The sequence below is a fragment of the Bipolaris maydis genome (assembly GCF_028858645.1).
Source record: "Bipolaris maydis strain C4 unplaced genomic scaffold PSV08scaffold_9, whole genome shotgun sequence".
Taxonomy (NCBI): Eukaryota; Fungi; Ascomycota; class Dothideomycetes; order Pleosporales; family Pleosporaceae; genus Bipolaris; species Bipolaris maydis.
In genome coordinates, this window is record NW_027093865.1 from 935,236 (window position 1) to 949,594 (window position 14,359).

Consider the following 14,359-nt stretch of genomic DNA (forward strand, 5'->3'; position numbering starts at 1 on the left):
TGATGACTTACGCAAACACAGACGTATTCACACTAGCAATGGCTAAGTCGTGTGGAGCCAAACAACGTGTCAATTGACAAAAAACCGGTCAAGTACGTAGAAGACAAAGTCGTTGGTGCCGGGATACCCGTGGTTTGCATAGGGCGACGTTTGACTCGCATCAACCCTGAGTCCCTGACACGCCCTACACCGCTGCAGCCCGACCACCACGCTAGTGAGCTAACACCACACGAGCAATTCTTTCCCATAGGGCCTCTAAAAAGCTTTGGGCAGGACAAACAAGGCGTTTCCCATGGCTACCAAAACGACTTGACGACTTGTGGTGTGAGAATGTAGTTGATATCTTCTTTTGTACAAATGCATGGTGCGCGGATTCCATGCCCGCCCTGCTCCCATGTATGCAATTCCTCGTTCTCGTGATACCGGTGCAGAGACCTCTTACAAAATACATAGTACAGTGATACTGCTGCTACCACACCCTGAAAAGAGCCATGCCTCCCAATTGCCGCTCCACACACTCTCTTGCCTCCAGGATGCCGCGATCTGTCGTGACAAACATGCACTCGCCAGGATGCGTAAGTCCCTTTACGTAGCTCGACTCGCGCGTTCGTGTAATCTTGCCCAGATCCTCGCTCGTCAGCCAGATCCGCCGTGTGGGCTTTGATATCAGCTTCATGTTGGTCAGCACCGGCTCGTTCTGCCAGTACTTCAGTCCCAGCCATAATCTCCTCCGCGCCGGGTTCTCTGGTACGTGTACATCGTGGACCTGCTCGTGGCCGAGTGGCGCCTGCTCTTTCTGGCCTCGTGGAGTTTGTACTGGGTAGGCAAGCCACGGCTCGTCTTTGAGCTTTTGTGCCATGTGTTCTAATTGCTCGGGATCTTGTTGTGCTTGTAGGAGAAAAGGCTTTGGTGGTGTGGGTCCGCCGAGTGTGACTGAAGAGAGGAAGCCTTCACGCTGTAGGCCCAAAGCAATTTTGACGTGCATTTTAGAGACAGGTATTGAAGTCAGCCCGAGTCTGGCTTTTGATGCATTTTGCATGTGCGAGCACACGTGTGCTAGGTTGACGAGAGACATGGCGGTGATGGTGATAGGATTTTGCCCTCAATGGGCTGCGAAGCGGGCGGGCGCGATGGCGGGGGAAGGAGGAAGGGGGGTTATGTTTTCCAGGCGACGGGCTGTACAGACTTGGCAATAAGTTGGCGGAGAGGCTCGACGCAGCGGCGAAGCTCAATTGCGCGTCGTGGTGTTGTCGGCGGATTGTTCGATTGCAGCAAATTTCTGGATTGGCTCGGAAGTCCGCAAGTCACGAGTGGATCGTCCCTCGGCGACTGCGATTCGATGGAAGCTTGCCAGCGCCTAGTCAACTCCCCACTAACAGGCGGGCGCTTCGAGGACGACACAAATAGAAGTCGACGCAGCTATTGCCAGGAGCTATGGTCCGATTACATGATAGCCTTGCACCCTATATATGCCTTTGATCTCTCCATGTCCGTCTTGAATGCTAATAATCTGGCGTTGCTACTGCTCAGCCACAGCCTTCTCCACATATTAGGCTGTCAAATATCTTGGACGCCCGACTAGACACACCACTCACACTAACACGATGCCTCCACAGCAGGGTGAAGTGTCACTCTTGACACTGTAAGTAATGCGCCTTTGGGCGGAAAACGCCCTCTTTTCTAACATTTCCCACAGCTTCGCAGATGTGCACTACTACATCTCTCCGCCTACACAAAACCCCCCGCACCACCGCTTCGACAAGAGCTCCTATGTCTATCTCTACCACAATCCCATGCGCCAGAGTGGGCGCATCGAGATAGCAAACCATGCAGGCACTCCCAACCAAGACGCTTTTGCCGGTCGTAAGTCTTCGCGAAAAGATATGTCTTACAGGGCGCAAAGGCTGATGGCGGGTACTCTACAGAGCTGGACACAGTGAAGATTGAGCAGACATACAAGCACCCATGTCTGTTCACCCTGACAGTTGACGCATTCCAAAGCCACAATGGAACCGCAACCCCTCACCAGGACATGTCGCAATGGCACCTCCCCACCCCTGACCCCTCGAACCAGGGCAAATACATGTACAAGTTACATACAGTAGACATGTACTTTTGGACTCCAGAGGATGCGAGTCTCTTTCTAGACTCCATCCGCAGAGTACTACAACCACATCAACTGCAGATCACGCGCAACCCCAATGCAACCCCAACACACTCCGAGCACAAGAACGATACGTTCAGTCCCGTCATTGCTCGACTGGAGAATGCGGCGATATCACACACCAGCCGGAGTCCAAGTATCAGCACTACACAGTCATTCCCTGGCCCTCCAAGCGTTCCCCCACCAACATCACCCCCTGCGAGCGAGCAACCGCCCAACTACGCCCCAATGGCTTACAACCCTGCTGCGCCTGCCGCACCTGAACCCATTGCTCATCGCGAAAAGACACCTCCACCAGAAGATGCTAGTGATGGAACTGGTCTTGGAGCCTCTGCCGTGCATGACCAGCATGCCGCGCAGTACAGCAATCCTTTGCAAGCGTCGTTCGCCCCCCAACCAACGTCAGGAGCATACTTTCCTGGACCACCTGCTCCAGGACAGGGCTTCACTGGTCCGCCCGGTGTGCAGCGTACAAACACTGCAGGATCAGTACCAAGTGCACCGCAGAGCCCGCCATCATTTGCGCCACCACCATCTGCTCCTCCCCTAGGTCAAGTCAACAACACTCCGCCCCCGCCAGCGTTGAGCCGGACTTCGACCATGCCTGTTCAACAGTATGCCAGTGCCAACTACCCCAGTTCCCCTGGCTTTCCTCCGGCGCCTCAGTCTCCTCCTGCACATTCAGCCGTGCCCTCGCCTGGCTTCCCACCCCAGCAGTACCAGCCCATGGCCTCTCCTAGCTACTCGCAATTTCAATACGGTAGTACAGCAGCACAGGCAACACAAGCGCAGAACATACACCAGCAGGTCTACAGGCCGACTGAGAACGAAGCTGCTGTGCACCACCACAGCAACCCGAATGCACCACAACGCAACTCCAACATTGGCAAACGGGTAGACAAAGTGGAAAAGGGCATTGGCAGTTTCTTGAAGAAATTAGACAAGAAATTTTGAGAAGCCTGGAAGGGAGCGCAATGTTTTTGTATCTACTTTGGAGCTTTTCAGCAAGCGTAGACGTATGACGGAGTGACGGCCTTGATTAATGAAATTACATTCATACCCCTGTACACATTTCACCGCCACAGGGGAACAACGTCGACTGTGCCACTTTGAGGGGAACAGATCAACGCATGAATGCGCACGTGAATTTGGGATTGTTATGCCGGCCGAGGCGAGCTCTAATCAGAATTTGGTGCTAGCGTATCCTTGAGTCTGCAAGCGCCCAAAAATAGCACGAGGCTTTTGGCATGACAAGGCTAGAGTTTGCCTCCCAACGCTGATGTGAGAAAGCTAGAAGCAAAAGTCGATGATGGTGCCAGTGATGCCAGAACCCCCGCATGTGGATAGCAAAGTGGTCAATCGACACGGTACTGACATGTGCATGTTTCTCTTGAAGCCGGGATGTATACGCAGCCTTCTCCTTAGCCTAGAAGCCCCAGCCACAGACCCCTGGCGACAGCTTCCAATCAACACAGCATTCTGCATCATTCATCAGCCAGCCGCCAAGGCAGGTATCCGGGCGCAGCCCAGAACATAGCTTACAGCAGTCCCCCTCCCCATTGCTGTTCACTCGTTCCTATTCTATACACCTATAACGCCGAACATCCTAACCGCAGACACGGGCTTCGCGACGCTTGCCTGGCTGTTTAGACGCAACGGTTCGACGCCTCTGAGTAGCGCATAACAGGGCCAAGGACGCGGACCTGCCGAAGCCTGGGCGATCCACACTACTCGGAACGAGTGATCTCATTGCGAAAACAAAGCTCCGTTCACACTTCTTGGTTGACGCACTTACCGTTTGACCGTTTGGCCGTTTGGACGTTTGGACCAGACCAGTACAGGGTCTTATCAGTACTATGTTTTTGCCCGCCCATCATGCTACCAACGAGGCTTTGGGGAAACGAGAACTCTCCAACCAGGCCAGGACTTTTGTTGTTGTATGTTGAATCCCTCCCGCCCTTGCCCGCCTGCTGCAACCAACCTCAAACGCTTCGCCCGAGTCAAGACTTGCTAACGCTTGCCTGCACAGGTTGGAATTGCTACCGGAGGCATCTTCACTATACTCATAATCACATACTTTCTCACCATCAAGTATCGCGCACCGTCCGCCAACGCCCGCAAAGCCCAACAAGAACAAAAAGACAAGCTACCTTCGGTTTTCTCGTGGAAGAACTTCCGCAAGCGCCCGCGCCGAAATGAATACTCGACCAGTTTGCAGGATACCGAGTACCGCGGAAGTGCCAGTAGAGCAAGCGGTGAGATGAGCGGCGCAGCAACAGGAGATCCTGAGAGGCACATTGGCAGCACCAACGCGAATGGCGTTGACCGGAATACCTCAATTCGCAGTGTTATGACGCTCCCCGCATACTCTTCCGCCGCAAGGGAAAACGAGAGGGTGCTGGCACGAGAGGGCGAACGGGCAGGCATGGACAACGTCATTGAACTCCCAGAAACACAAGACGAAGAAGAAATGCAGCGAGAGCAGGAGATGGAGTCTTTGTACCAAATCCGACTGGCACGGCGAGTCGAAGCAGCGGAACGAGAAGCACGCCGACAAGCGCGGAGAGAGGCACGGGCACGAGGCGACGTCCAGGCGCTTGCAGACATTCGACGAAGAGCAGAAGAGGCAGCAGATCTGTCCGTATCACAAATGCTCATTGCAGAGCATCAAGCCAGAGCACGAAGCCGTGAGCAACGAGTCTCGTCTGTAGCCTATGGTGATCTCGGTGTTGCAAGGCACGATGGCACTCGTCTACGCGCAAACTCTTCAGAGAGCGACCATCGTCCCCTACTTGACTCGGCCGCCTCCTTCGCTAGTGGAGGCGGTCGGTCTCGTGGTTACACTAACGATACCCACCAACGCGGCCTCTCCGTAACCTCCCTCGCTCAATCTGTCGAGTCCCACGGATCGGACGACTACGACTTTGCCGATGCTTCCCGTACCAGCTCGCACTCACATTCGAACGGCAATAGCGAAGGCTTCGAGGTGATATCTCTGAATCCAGAAACAAGTCGCAGCGGAAGCAGCGCACCGTCGCCGCATGTAGATATTCCAACAGAAGAAGCCCCTGCATACGAAGACCCGCCAAACTACGAAAGCCCGATCAATACCAGAGCCCCGCAATTACCGGCTCTAAATCTGGACCTAGAACGACTCCCCAGCATACAGATTACTACAGAGCCAACCCCCGTGGATGGGCGGGCGCCATCCCCACTGCGATGATGATGATTCTCCTAAGTAAAACTTTGATTTCCCCTAAACAAAATCGTCTTTTGGGGCTATTTTATACTGGACCTAGATGGCTCTTGCAGCTTCTCAGTCTTTTCCAACCTTGCTCGAAAGAGTTATTCGTTCATTTTGCTCCTAGATTCACCCATCCAACGATTATACGAAGGCATTTGCTGTTAGAGACGCATTTTACTCCAAAGCTTTTTACACATATTTGGTTACATAATCTGTTTTATTTTTCATCTGCGCCGTATGAAAGCGTGTATACCTGGCAGAGAACAGGCGGTCCAAGTTGTGAGGGAAAAGGTTGCTTGGTCTAGTGGATGAATATTTTGTTTCTTGGTTTTGCTATAAGGCATCACTGAGATTTGATAGTAAATAGTAACTACATATCATAAATGATTCTCAAAAATGTTTAACTGCGTGTCTTTTTTGGTAAAGAAAGAAAAGTAGTCTTGACGTAAGCAGATACAGTAGTCCAAACCTTACTTTTCTGCTATTGGTACAGTGTAAATAGGTGCAGGAGAAATCGAAGTGATTTTCTGGTATGGGAATACCATGTCATATCTTCGGTCACTGCCAGTGTACTTCCTCGAAATTAGTGGTACAGCCTTCATTGCACCATCAGCCCGCCCATGGGTACTGCTCAACCAGTGCCAGGCACGTCCATGCATCACATCCATAACTGCTATATGCATCCTCGAGACCTTCTCACTTATACTCTATATGTCGACTTCATTGTTTGAACGATCCCTCCAGGATCGTTCCCCTGTGGGTGGGGATACCGATGCAGATGTTGATGGCAAGATCATCACCTCTCCTCGACCTACCAATATAGCATCAGGGGAATATAAACGGCCTCCTAAACACGAACTAAGGCACCTGGTGATTGTTTTGGTACCAAGGGGTTCCTATGAAATTTTTAATGTTCACTCTCGATTGACCGATTGACCCAGTCCAGCATCAAATACTCGCCCAACAGGGTTCTGGGAGTCAGATTGATCAATCTCTCTAGTCCCAGTATGAATTCCCAAAAATTTCACAAAAAAACGTCAGTAATCCCTCCCGAAAGCAGCTGCTGAGTGTCCTAATTTCTAAAGCATCACCCGTCGTACCTCCGATAGCGGAAAAGTTATGTAGAATCTAGCAACTAGCAAAAGTAGCGAAAGAGGAAGAGACAAAGCTCTATTTCCAGTCAGATGCTTTGTCTGAACCTTCCTCTGATGATGCATGTTTGACACAGTCCGTAAATTGTGAGGCGTATCTAATGATCGATGGGCGTAAAGAGGGGAAGAGGATGGAATCTGTGCCCTCCAGTCGTTAGATGCAAATGCGGAATTTCCAGGCACCAGCATCTTTGTCTTCTGCTCCTAATCACATACCCGCTTCACCAAAGCAATCTTCAGAACATGGTCAAGTTATGATTACTCGACGTGGATCAATATCATCGCACCCTCAGCAACCAACAGCTATAGAACCAACAAAACGTTCCGAAAAAGAGATCTGTTCCACGGATTCCGAAGATGTTAACGACATTGAACGAGGCTTGTATCTTCACCTGGATCGAATTTCAAGACGTGTGCAACTATCAGCTCGAGATTTACCACTAATAGCCATGCACCTAACCAAAAATGGGAAATCCAAGGTTCAGTGCATGCACGCAGGATGTACAGAATGAAGACTTCATACAGGCATGACTCACTCAAAATGTAAACATGCGCTCAGATATCCAATTTTATCACCGTTGAGATACTATTCCACGGGCACCACCTCTCCCTTTTCACACACTCAACAATCCCATGGCTCTCTACTTGATAGCCTCTCCAATCCTTTCGCACGTAGGAAAGTGCAACAATCCAGCGTGCTGCTGCGTCAAGACGAAAATTCGCAATCTTCTAGAACACTTATGTATAGCCATGATTAGAATCCTCCAGCTTTACCAGTAAGCATTCATAGGTTCTCCAGGAGACTCAAGGACAAGACAACAGGTCAGACGCATAAAGAGCGTTAAAAAGCACATCAATATCGCGCAGAGGAGGAGCGTTAAGTATATCCTCAGTATATGCGCACACGATAAGTCATTATTCGTACTATAGAGGTAAGGGAGCTACAACTGATAGGAAAAGACTAAGAGGGTAGGGAGATGTATATTAAACCACCTTATAGATGCTTCGAACTAATTGAAGCGTAACGCATACAATATATATGGCCTACTTCAGTACTTCAATCCTGGTGTGCGATATATGCGTCCGCACCATGCGAGATACACACATCATTCTGACGCCCTTGTTGGTATCACTATATCCCAGAACCCTATCTGAGGATTATTAACGAAGGTGATATCAATACAGGATCCCAGGAGAATAAGTTATTAAGCACCGAGGAGGACATCCCCACAATGGTAGGATTCAAGATGCTAAAAAATGCTTGCATCAGAGGTCCTCAACACTTAGGTGTACCAAGAAAACCCGCCGTTCTTAAGGAAAGTAGAGCCTTCGAGGTAAGTAAGAAGCGATGCTTCTTCTGTTTATGGAAAAAAAAGGATGTTGCTGCAGAAGAAACATTAGAAGCTAGCGGTGAATATATATCCGCCTTGAGTGGGTTGACGAATACAAGAAACAAAACGCCGAATAGTCTATGTGATACTTATTTTGAAATTCTTCTCTACACTGAGAGTGTTTGAACAAGTAGGATCTTGTGATTGGAAAAAGGTTCAGAAACAGAAAGAAGCCGCCTATTCTGATCTTCTAGAATTCCTAAAACCATTTCGCACTGTTTTCCTTCAATGGATGGGATGCGACCTTCGAAATCCCGCAAGAAGCTAGAATGAAAAAAAACCGGTTCACAACCAGTGTCTTTTTTTCAATTCCGAAAACCGATAAGCATGTTGTTATTCTGCAATGATCATGCTGCCTTCTTCCTCATTTATTTTCATCTTGAGTTCTCCAGGATTCCATAAAAGGCTACCCCTTGGATCTATTTGCCATGGGCAAAAGGTCTCGAACATTCGGAGATCGTCTGCCCATGTTATGTCCTCGATGTGTTGGCACCAATGGGGGCAAACACATGACGAGAGTAGTAGTAAAACATGATTGCGGGGTTGCTATGTAGAATTGGGGGGGGGGGGAGGGGGGTGCGGACCAACAACGCACAAACTGCTGGAGTATCGCACGCACCAGACAAGACATGGAGTATGATTCTCTAAGACGTGTTTCGCGCAGATTGTTCGTTTCAGAGATATTGCGGTCGAAAGGCGTCAGATAACACATGTATCTCAGGTGACCAGAATCTTTCGACAAAAGACCTTTTTTCGGACATGCCGTTTCCTTCTTCTTCTTCCACCTGGACCAAGAAAACTGTGTTAAACTCAAACTTGTTGTTCTGATTAAGATTTCATTTTTTTGTTCATTAGTCTTGAACAATGCACACGAATATGATCCAACATTCGCTTACGTAGAAAAAAGCTTGGATACTATTTTCCTCTTCCTCGCTACGTACCACTACCTTTGCTCTCTCTCTTTTGCACCGCCTTTCGCCACTCTCGCTCCGGCTGGATCAGCGCAGTGACCGCATTTGCTTTGTCTTGTCAGCAATGACCTCAGTATTTTTCCCACGACGCAGTGCAGATCAGACAGTACGGCCTTTTTCAGGGCATGGGTATACCTGTTCTGTATGGAGGCTTAGGTGAGCTTGGCGTTGTTACCACTTCCAATTGGCGTGGGCCAGGACATTGCACTAAAAAAGACAAAAGTGTAACTAGACCATTCTTTTGGAGGCAATTCCGCCATCGCAAATTCCTTTGTGCCGTTCCTTTTTGGGCTGACAGGATCGAGGTGCACGTTCGTTCGGAATGGATTCCTTTCGCTTCACTCAATTGTTTGCGGGAACAAGCGAAGGTCGGGTCCCGCTGTAAACGAATTGCATTCTGGAAACAAAAGATATGGGCCAGGTGATCTGCAGACCCCGATGGTGCTTACGGGTGAGTCGGAAGGCTTCAGCCCTGCTGTCAGCACCAATGGCATATGGGAGCGCGCTCGTGACAGTGCTCTCGCTTGGCATGATATAACTTTGTCAAGACCTCAGGGCTTGGGGTCTTGTTGTGCTCACGCGCAAACATGTTCCCATTCCCAGTCAAGCGGTTCGTAACGCCACCCATGGGTATAGCATCGCAAATGGCACGGCAAGCGGGCGATAATGCAACGTCGAGGCTACTGCGCATGCGAGGGCACTGGATTGGGTGATTGCGGGCTCTGAAACGGAGCGACGAGCGTACTGGGCAGGACCTCTGGACGAACAGGACGTCGAGAAGCGATATTGCACATGTTTGGGGCGCAGAGCTTCGCCAGCCCTGAAGGGGCCTAGCACCTCTTGTGCCAACGCGGCCAACACTGCTATTTCCGGGGTAAAATCAATCAATCGGCCCCCCCTGTGTGTAGCCAGCCACTCAAAAGTAATTTTTCCGAGGGATTATCGAGGGTAATGTGTTGCTGACTTGAACACTAGAGGTTGCTTGCGTGTGTCCCTCGACTGGGCTATATTGATGTGCTGCCAGTATAGGCGAAAGAAACAACCTGTGCGCCGACTCCTTTTATCCGTGATTCTAGAAGGGCTCGTAGAGTAGCGCCTATCTTCGTGCCCTTTGCTCCGAAAAGATGCACTGGGTGCATCTCCCGCGTCGTCAGTCTCACAGGCCACCAGCATACGCCCCGCGGATTGGCTGGCTCGCTCATGTCCATGTGTTCCATGCAGCGACGCAGGGCGGGCTAGACTGGCCCCACGGCGTCGCTGATGGCATGGATGCTCCGCCTTGTGGTTGTTGCGCCATGGTAGCCTGAAGTTTGGCCGCCCGCCAGACGTCTTGTCGCACATTATCCACACGCATCAGGAAGGTCAGGCAGATTGCCCACCTGGTTGCCGGAGCTTTAGCAAGATCGATACGCACCGATAGGCTAGTGCGAGGACGAGGAAATGCCATCACCACTGCTGTGCGAAGGCCACTCTTGCTTTCTTCTTCACGGCCCAGCAGATAGGGGAACCTTGCACCAAATGGCACCATAGTAGCGTGATACACACCACTTCCATGCCCATCGTCCCTCTTTTCATGCATGGGCCACATATGATGACGAGTAAAGAAAATATCCCGTCTCGAGGCGTCTCGCGACACCGTTGATGAGGGGTGCTTTTTTTTTTGATCTTGTAAAGATGCGAAGTGGCTTCTAGCCACAACCTTCCAAGTCTACCAACCGTCGGCTCTCGTTTCCAGATCAACCGAAGAGGAACCGGACCAGATGCCTCTACACGACCTAAACAAACGCCACCGAATCATTGGTGCAGTGCTCAGACTCAGGGAGGGCTGACAATAAGTAGAGTGGACCCCGGGCCTGCCGCGCGTGGTCCTTGTGTCGGCTGCATGCCTGATCTCATGCTGGTCAGATGACGCTCGATTGTTCCCCTCTGCCCAAATCGAGTACGTTGCTGTCTATGTGTGTGTGTGTGTGTATGTGGGGGGGAAGCATCTTGATGACATGCAGTCCAAAGGATTCCGAGGAGCTTCTGGGCCATGTTGCATGCCACTACGTAGTACAAGTGCGCCGGCGACGCTGACGCTCAGGTTAGAGTCGTACTATTAGATTAGTCTACATACTCTACTGTACCCTCTACAAGACTTCCCCACACCGGCTATTGTACGTTTCGTATAGAGACGGTCGTCAAAGGAGTAATAGGCTAACATCCTTCTCCGTTGCGCGTGCGGCATGGATGCCACGAGCTGCGCTACCATCCTAGCGCGTCCCACACTATCGGTGGGGGACTGGGGTGAGGATCCAACACTCCAGCTTACAGTGGGCCCCCAGATTACAATTCTTTGCTGCCATGCGGAGGAATTTCAGCATGCCTGACCCATCTGCCAACCGTGCATCACCTACTTGATCTGCTCATTCCCGGCGCCGGTGCTGTACCTTTTTTTCCCCTGCGCCACCCATTTCCTTTTCCCTTCCATACCCGCTCCATGCCTGTCCGACTCGGTATGATATTTTTGAACAGCAAGACGGGTCTTGTTTTTGGCATGTAACATCTTTGCCCCTCCAAGAGACGAGACGAGACGAGCGTCATCCGACCTCCCTGCTGCAATGACCGCTCAGCACCACGACTCCGATTCTGCGTCGTTTGTACTACCAGAGTACATCCACCCATGGCTACGCGCAGTCGTCGTTTTGGCCTTTATCAGCTTCTTCGCCTCAGTATCCCTTCTATTCGTCCTCACCTACAAGCTCGTGTCCTGGCAACTCCGGTCCAAACGGACTAATCAATTCGTCATCCTAATCTTCAACCTCGTCTGGGCCGACATACAACAAGCCCTTGCTTTCCTGCTAAACGTTGAATGGCTGAGATTGGGATCCTTGGAAGTGAAGAATCCCGTTTGCTTTGCGCAGAGTTGGCTAGTCTCGACGGGTGATTTGGGAAGCGGCATCTGGTGTCTCGCCATCGGTCTGCATACCTTTGCGTCTGTCATCCTAAACTATCGACTAAAACCCCGGGCCTTTTACCTGACCATATTCCTGCTATGGTTGTTCATCTTTGGCATTTCTACCGTTCCCATCTTCGTGCATGGCAAGGGAATCTACGTTGGATCCGGTGTATGGTGTTGGATCAGTCATGACCATGAAGACCTTCGACTATGGACCCATTACTTCTGGATCTTCGTTGCGTAAGCACACACGCTGTCAGTCTAGTGTTTTATGCTAACTTTCCTCCCAAGTGAATTCGGCAACGTCATCATCTACGCCCTTATCTATGCGATATTGATCGTCCGCATTCGCTCAGGCCACTACAAGCCCGAAGAGTCCGAACGAGTACGGTCCATCGCCAACCTCATGGTCGTATACCCTCTTGTATATATCATCTGCACCATTCCTCTCGCCAGCGCGCGTATGGCGGCCATGTCAGGCAGGCCACCATCACTGGCACGCCTTTGTCTCTGTGGCGCAATCATCACTTCCAGCGGCTGGCTCGACGTCCTCCTCTACACAATCACTCGACGTATCATGATATTCAGCGATGAGCCGCCTTCTGAAGACAATGGAATAGACACATTCGCAGTGTTCTGGGTAGAAAAGCCAACGCGCTTCGGTGGCGAATGCACAGTCGAAGCCACAAACTCACATGCAAAGACCCGAAGGGGTAAGAACAAGAGCAGGATCACACTCTCCTCAAGCAACGATAGCTCAGATGATCTCGTCAGTGCAGGCGCCACAGACATCAAGCTCATCACAACCACCCAAGTCACCAGCGAACTAGCGCGACCTGAGGACGTCGAAGAAATAGAAGCTGGAGCACGAAAAGCACGGCCTCGAACACCAAACTCAAGATGGAGCACCGAATCGAGTGACAGCTGCAACATGAGTCTAAAAGAATTGTCTCTACCGCACATCCCATAATGAAAGTTTTTTTCTCTTCGCCCAAGACTCATACTACAACCCATTATCCCCTCCCCTCTCTCTCTCTCACCCACAACTACACGGGAAACGAGCATTGCCCGAGCCGGCCATACGGCATAACCCAGTGGGGAAAACAAGCATACTCCCTGTGAAAAAAACCATGGTTTCCCACAAGGGAAGAAACGCATTGCCAATGCACTATATATGTGTTCGCGGCCCAGACCACATTGCGCAACCACGCTCTTGCGCACCAGCGAAACCCGAGGGGGCGGCAGCGTTGGGGGGCGGGGGGCAAAATACCCAAGTTCTGCAATTGTATATATCTTATCTTCACTTTTTTTGAAACGAATGTCAACCAAACCGACATGTACATATAGACAACAACAAGAATCAACAAAAAATCAAAAATCGACGACTTTGATCTCTCCTCATTCTTCATTTTTTACATACAAATCTAAACATTCCAAAATCCCCTCCCCCCACACACACACACCTCCCTTCCTTTCCGCCGCCCCCCACCAACGCTTCGGGTAAAGAAACCTGTAAAAATAAAACCATGATATAACCCCTCCATCCTTGCTCTTATTCCTGCGCATAAGTACCCCAACACCCCTATTTATTTTTCTTCTTTTGTAGTTGACCGGGGAAGGGGGGGGGGGGGTTGCGAGGGTTCCGACACCCAGCGCTTCGGCGAGTTGCCAAGAGTCAATGCGCCCCGCTTTGTTTCGCAGGGGGGGGGGGGGGGTGGGTGGGTGGGTAAGTAAGTAAAGTAAGTCAGTGGGTATGGAGTTTGCCAAGGGGAAGGGGTACAGGGATCAAAGGCAAGTTACAAACGATGGAAGAATTTTAAGATTGTGAGGGACTGGGACGGTAAGATGGTTGTGGGGGAGGGGAAGAATAGAGAGATTGTGTGTGTGTATTACGAGCACACGGCGAACAAAAAAAAAGTCAAGTATAGTAGTAATAAGTGGCGATACGAGTATGGGGAATCGGGGGGTTGATTGCAAAAGTTAGGTATCCAAGCGCGGATTTGTCGGCTTCAATGGTCTTTTCAGTGTGTATAATGCACAAGATCGCAGACTGGATATGCGCGTAATCAAAGTCGTGCCGTAGATTGAGGATGTGCACGCGCCTTTGATTATCTCATATAGTGCATCAGAGACCCACACGGTATGAGATACGAGCTACGAAGGGAGGTGAGTATACATGAAGCACACTAGAGCCATTGTGTTCAATTAGACCAATGAGAATTTGAACGGTTACAGAACCAACTACAACTACCTAGCACATGTACCCACTTGCTTGCTGTGATCCTCGTCTTTCCATCTTCGCCATGAAACCCATCGGGCATGCAGTACCATAAAGGAAACTCCACCTCGCTAATATGCCACAAAGGAAAGTAACATACATACGTACATACATGCATACATACACTGTTATTGCCTTGCTGTGTAATTACTTCCAAACCAGACCAAGTCAAAAAGAAAAAGAAACAGGCCGAAGAAACGAAGCCAGTAGAAGCCAAGTCAT

At 50.4% G+C, this 14,359-nt stretch overlaps 4 protein-coding genes across 4 annotated transcripts; 3 read left to right on the forward strand and 1 right to left on the reverse strand.

Annotated features, from left to right (window-relative positions):
* Positions 1-52: 52 nt before the first annotated feature.
* On the reverse strand, positions 53-1,252 carry PSV08DRAFT_402863 (mitochondrial 37S ribosomal uS8m domain-containing protein). The gene is made up of 2 exons (XM_014228382.2): positions 479-1,252; positions 53-219 (listed from the first exon to the last, which is right to left on the reverse strand). Exons 1-2 carry the CDS (start codon positions 1,073-1,075, stop codon positions 70-72), a joined length of 747 nt encoding a protein of 248 aa, XP_014083857.2. The 5' UTR covers positions 1,076-1,252; the 3' UTR covers positions 53-69.
* A 252-nt stretch (positions 1,253-1,504) lies between these two features.
* PSV08DRAFT_363307 (uncharacterized protein) lies at positions 1,505-3,229 on the forward strand. The gene is made up of 3 exons (XM_014228383.2): positions 1,505-1,642; positions 1,697-1,863; positions 1,926-3,229. Exons 1-3 carry the CDS (start codon positions 1,605-1,607, stop codon positions 3,116-3,118), a joined length of 1,398 nt encoding a protein of 465 aa, XP_014083858.1. The 5' UTR covers positions 1,505-1,604; the 3' UTR covers positions 3,119-3,229.
* Positions 3,230-3,979: 750 nt separating this feature from the next.
* PSV08DRAFT_363308 (uncharacterized protein) lies at positions 3,980-5,812 on the forward strand. Its single transcript, XM_014228384.2, has 2 exons — positions 3,980-4,101; positions 4,194-5,812. Exons 1-2 carry the CDS (start codon positions 4,021-4,023, stop codon positions 5,385-5,387), a joined length of 1,275 nt encoding a protein of 424 aa, XP_014083859.1. The 5' UTR covers positions 3,980-4,020; the 3' UTR covers positions 5,388-5,812.
* Positions 5,813-11,382: 5,570 nt separating this feature from the next.
* On the forward strand, positions 11,383-12,847 carry PSV08DRAFT_225554 (G protein-coupled glucose receptor regulating Gpa2-domain-containing protein). Its single transcript, XM_014228388.1, has 2 exons — positions 11,383-12,099; positions 12,151-12,847. Exons 1-2 carry the CDS (start codon positions 11,522-11,524, stop codon positions 12,827-12,829), a joined length of 1,257 nt encoding a protein of 418 aa, XP_014083863.1. The 5' UTR covers positions 11,383-11,521; the 3' UTR covers positions 12,830-12,847.
* The last annotated feature ends 1,512 nt before the right edge of the window (positions 12,848-14,359 follow it).

Coding starts and splice junctions, on each gene's coding strand:
- PSV08DRAFT_402863 (XM_014228382.2), bottom strand. CDS start 1,075: ATGTCTCTCGTCAACCTAGCACACGTGTGCTCGCACATGCAAAATGCA. Junction 220..478: donor GAGGCATGGCTCTTTTCAGG/GTGTGGTAGCAG, acceptor GTGTGGTGTTAG/CTCACTAGCGTGGTGGTCGG.
- PSV08DRAFT_363307 (XM_014228383.2), top strand. CDS start 1,605: ATGCCTCCACAGCAGGGTGAAGTGTCACTCTTGACACT. Junction 1,643..1,696: donor GAAGTGTCACTCTTGACACT/GTAAGTAATGCG, acceptor CATTTCCCACAG/CTTCGCAGATGTGCACTACT. Junction 1,864..1,925: donor CCAAGACGCTTTTGCCGGTC/GTAAGTCTTCGC, acceptor GGTACTCTACAG/AGCTGGACACAGTGAAGATT.
- PSV08DRAFT_363308 (XM_014228384.2), top strand. CDS start 4,021: ATGTTTTTGCCCGCCCATCATGCTACCAACGAGGCTTTGGGGAAACGA. Junction 4,102..4,193: donor AGGCCAGGACTTTTGTTGTT/GTATGTTGAATC, acceptor TTGCCTGCACAG/GTTGGAATTGCTACCGGAGG.
- PSV08DRAFT_225554 (XM_014228388.1), top strand. CDS start 11,522: ATGACCGCTCAGCACCACGACTCCGATTCTGCGTCGTTTGTACTACCA. Junction 12,100..12,150: donor TACTTCTGGATCTTCGTTGC/GTAAGCACACAC, acceptor TTTCCTCCCAAG/TGAATTCGGCAACGTCATCA.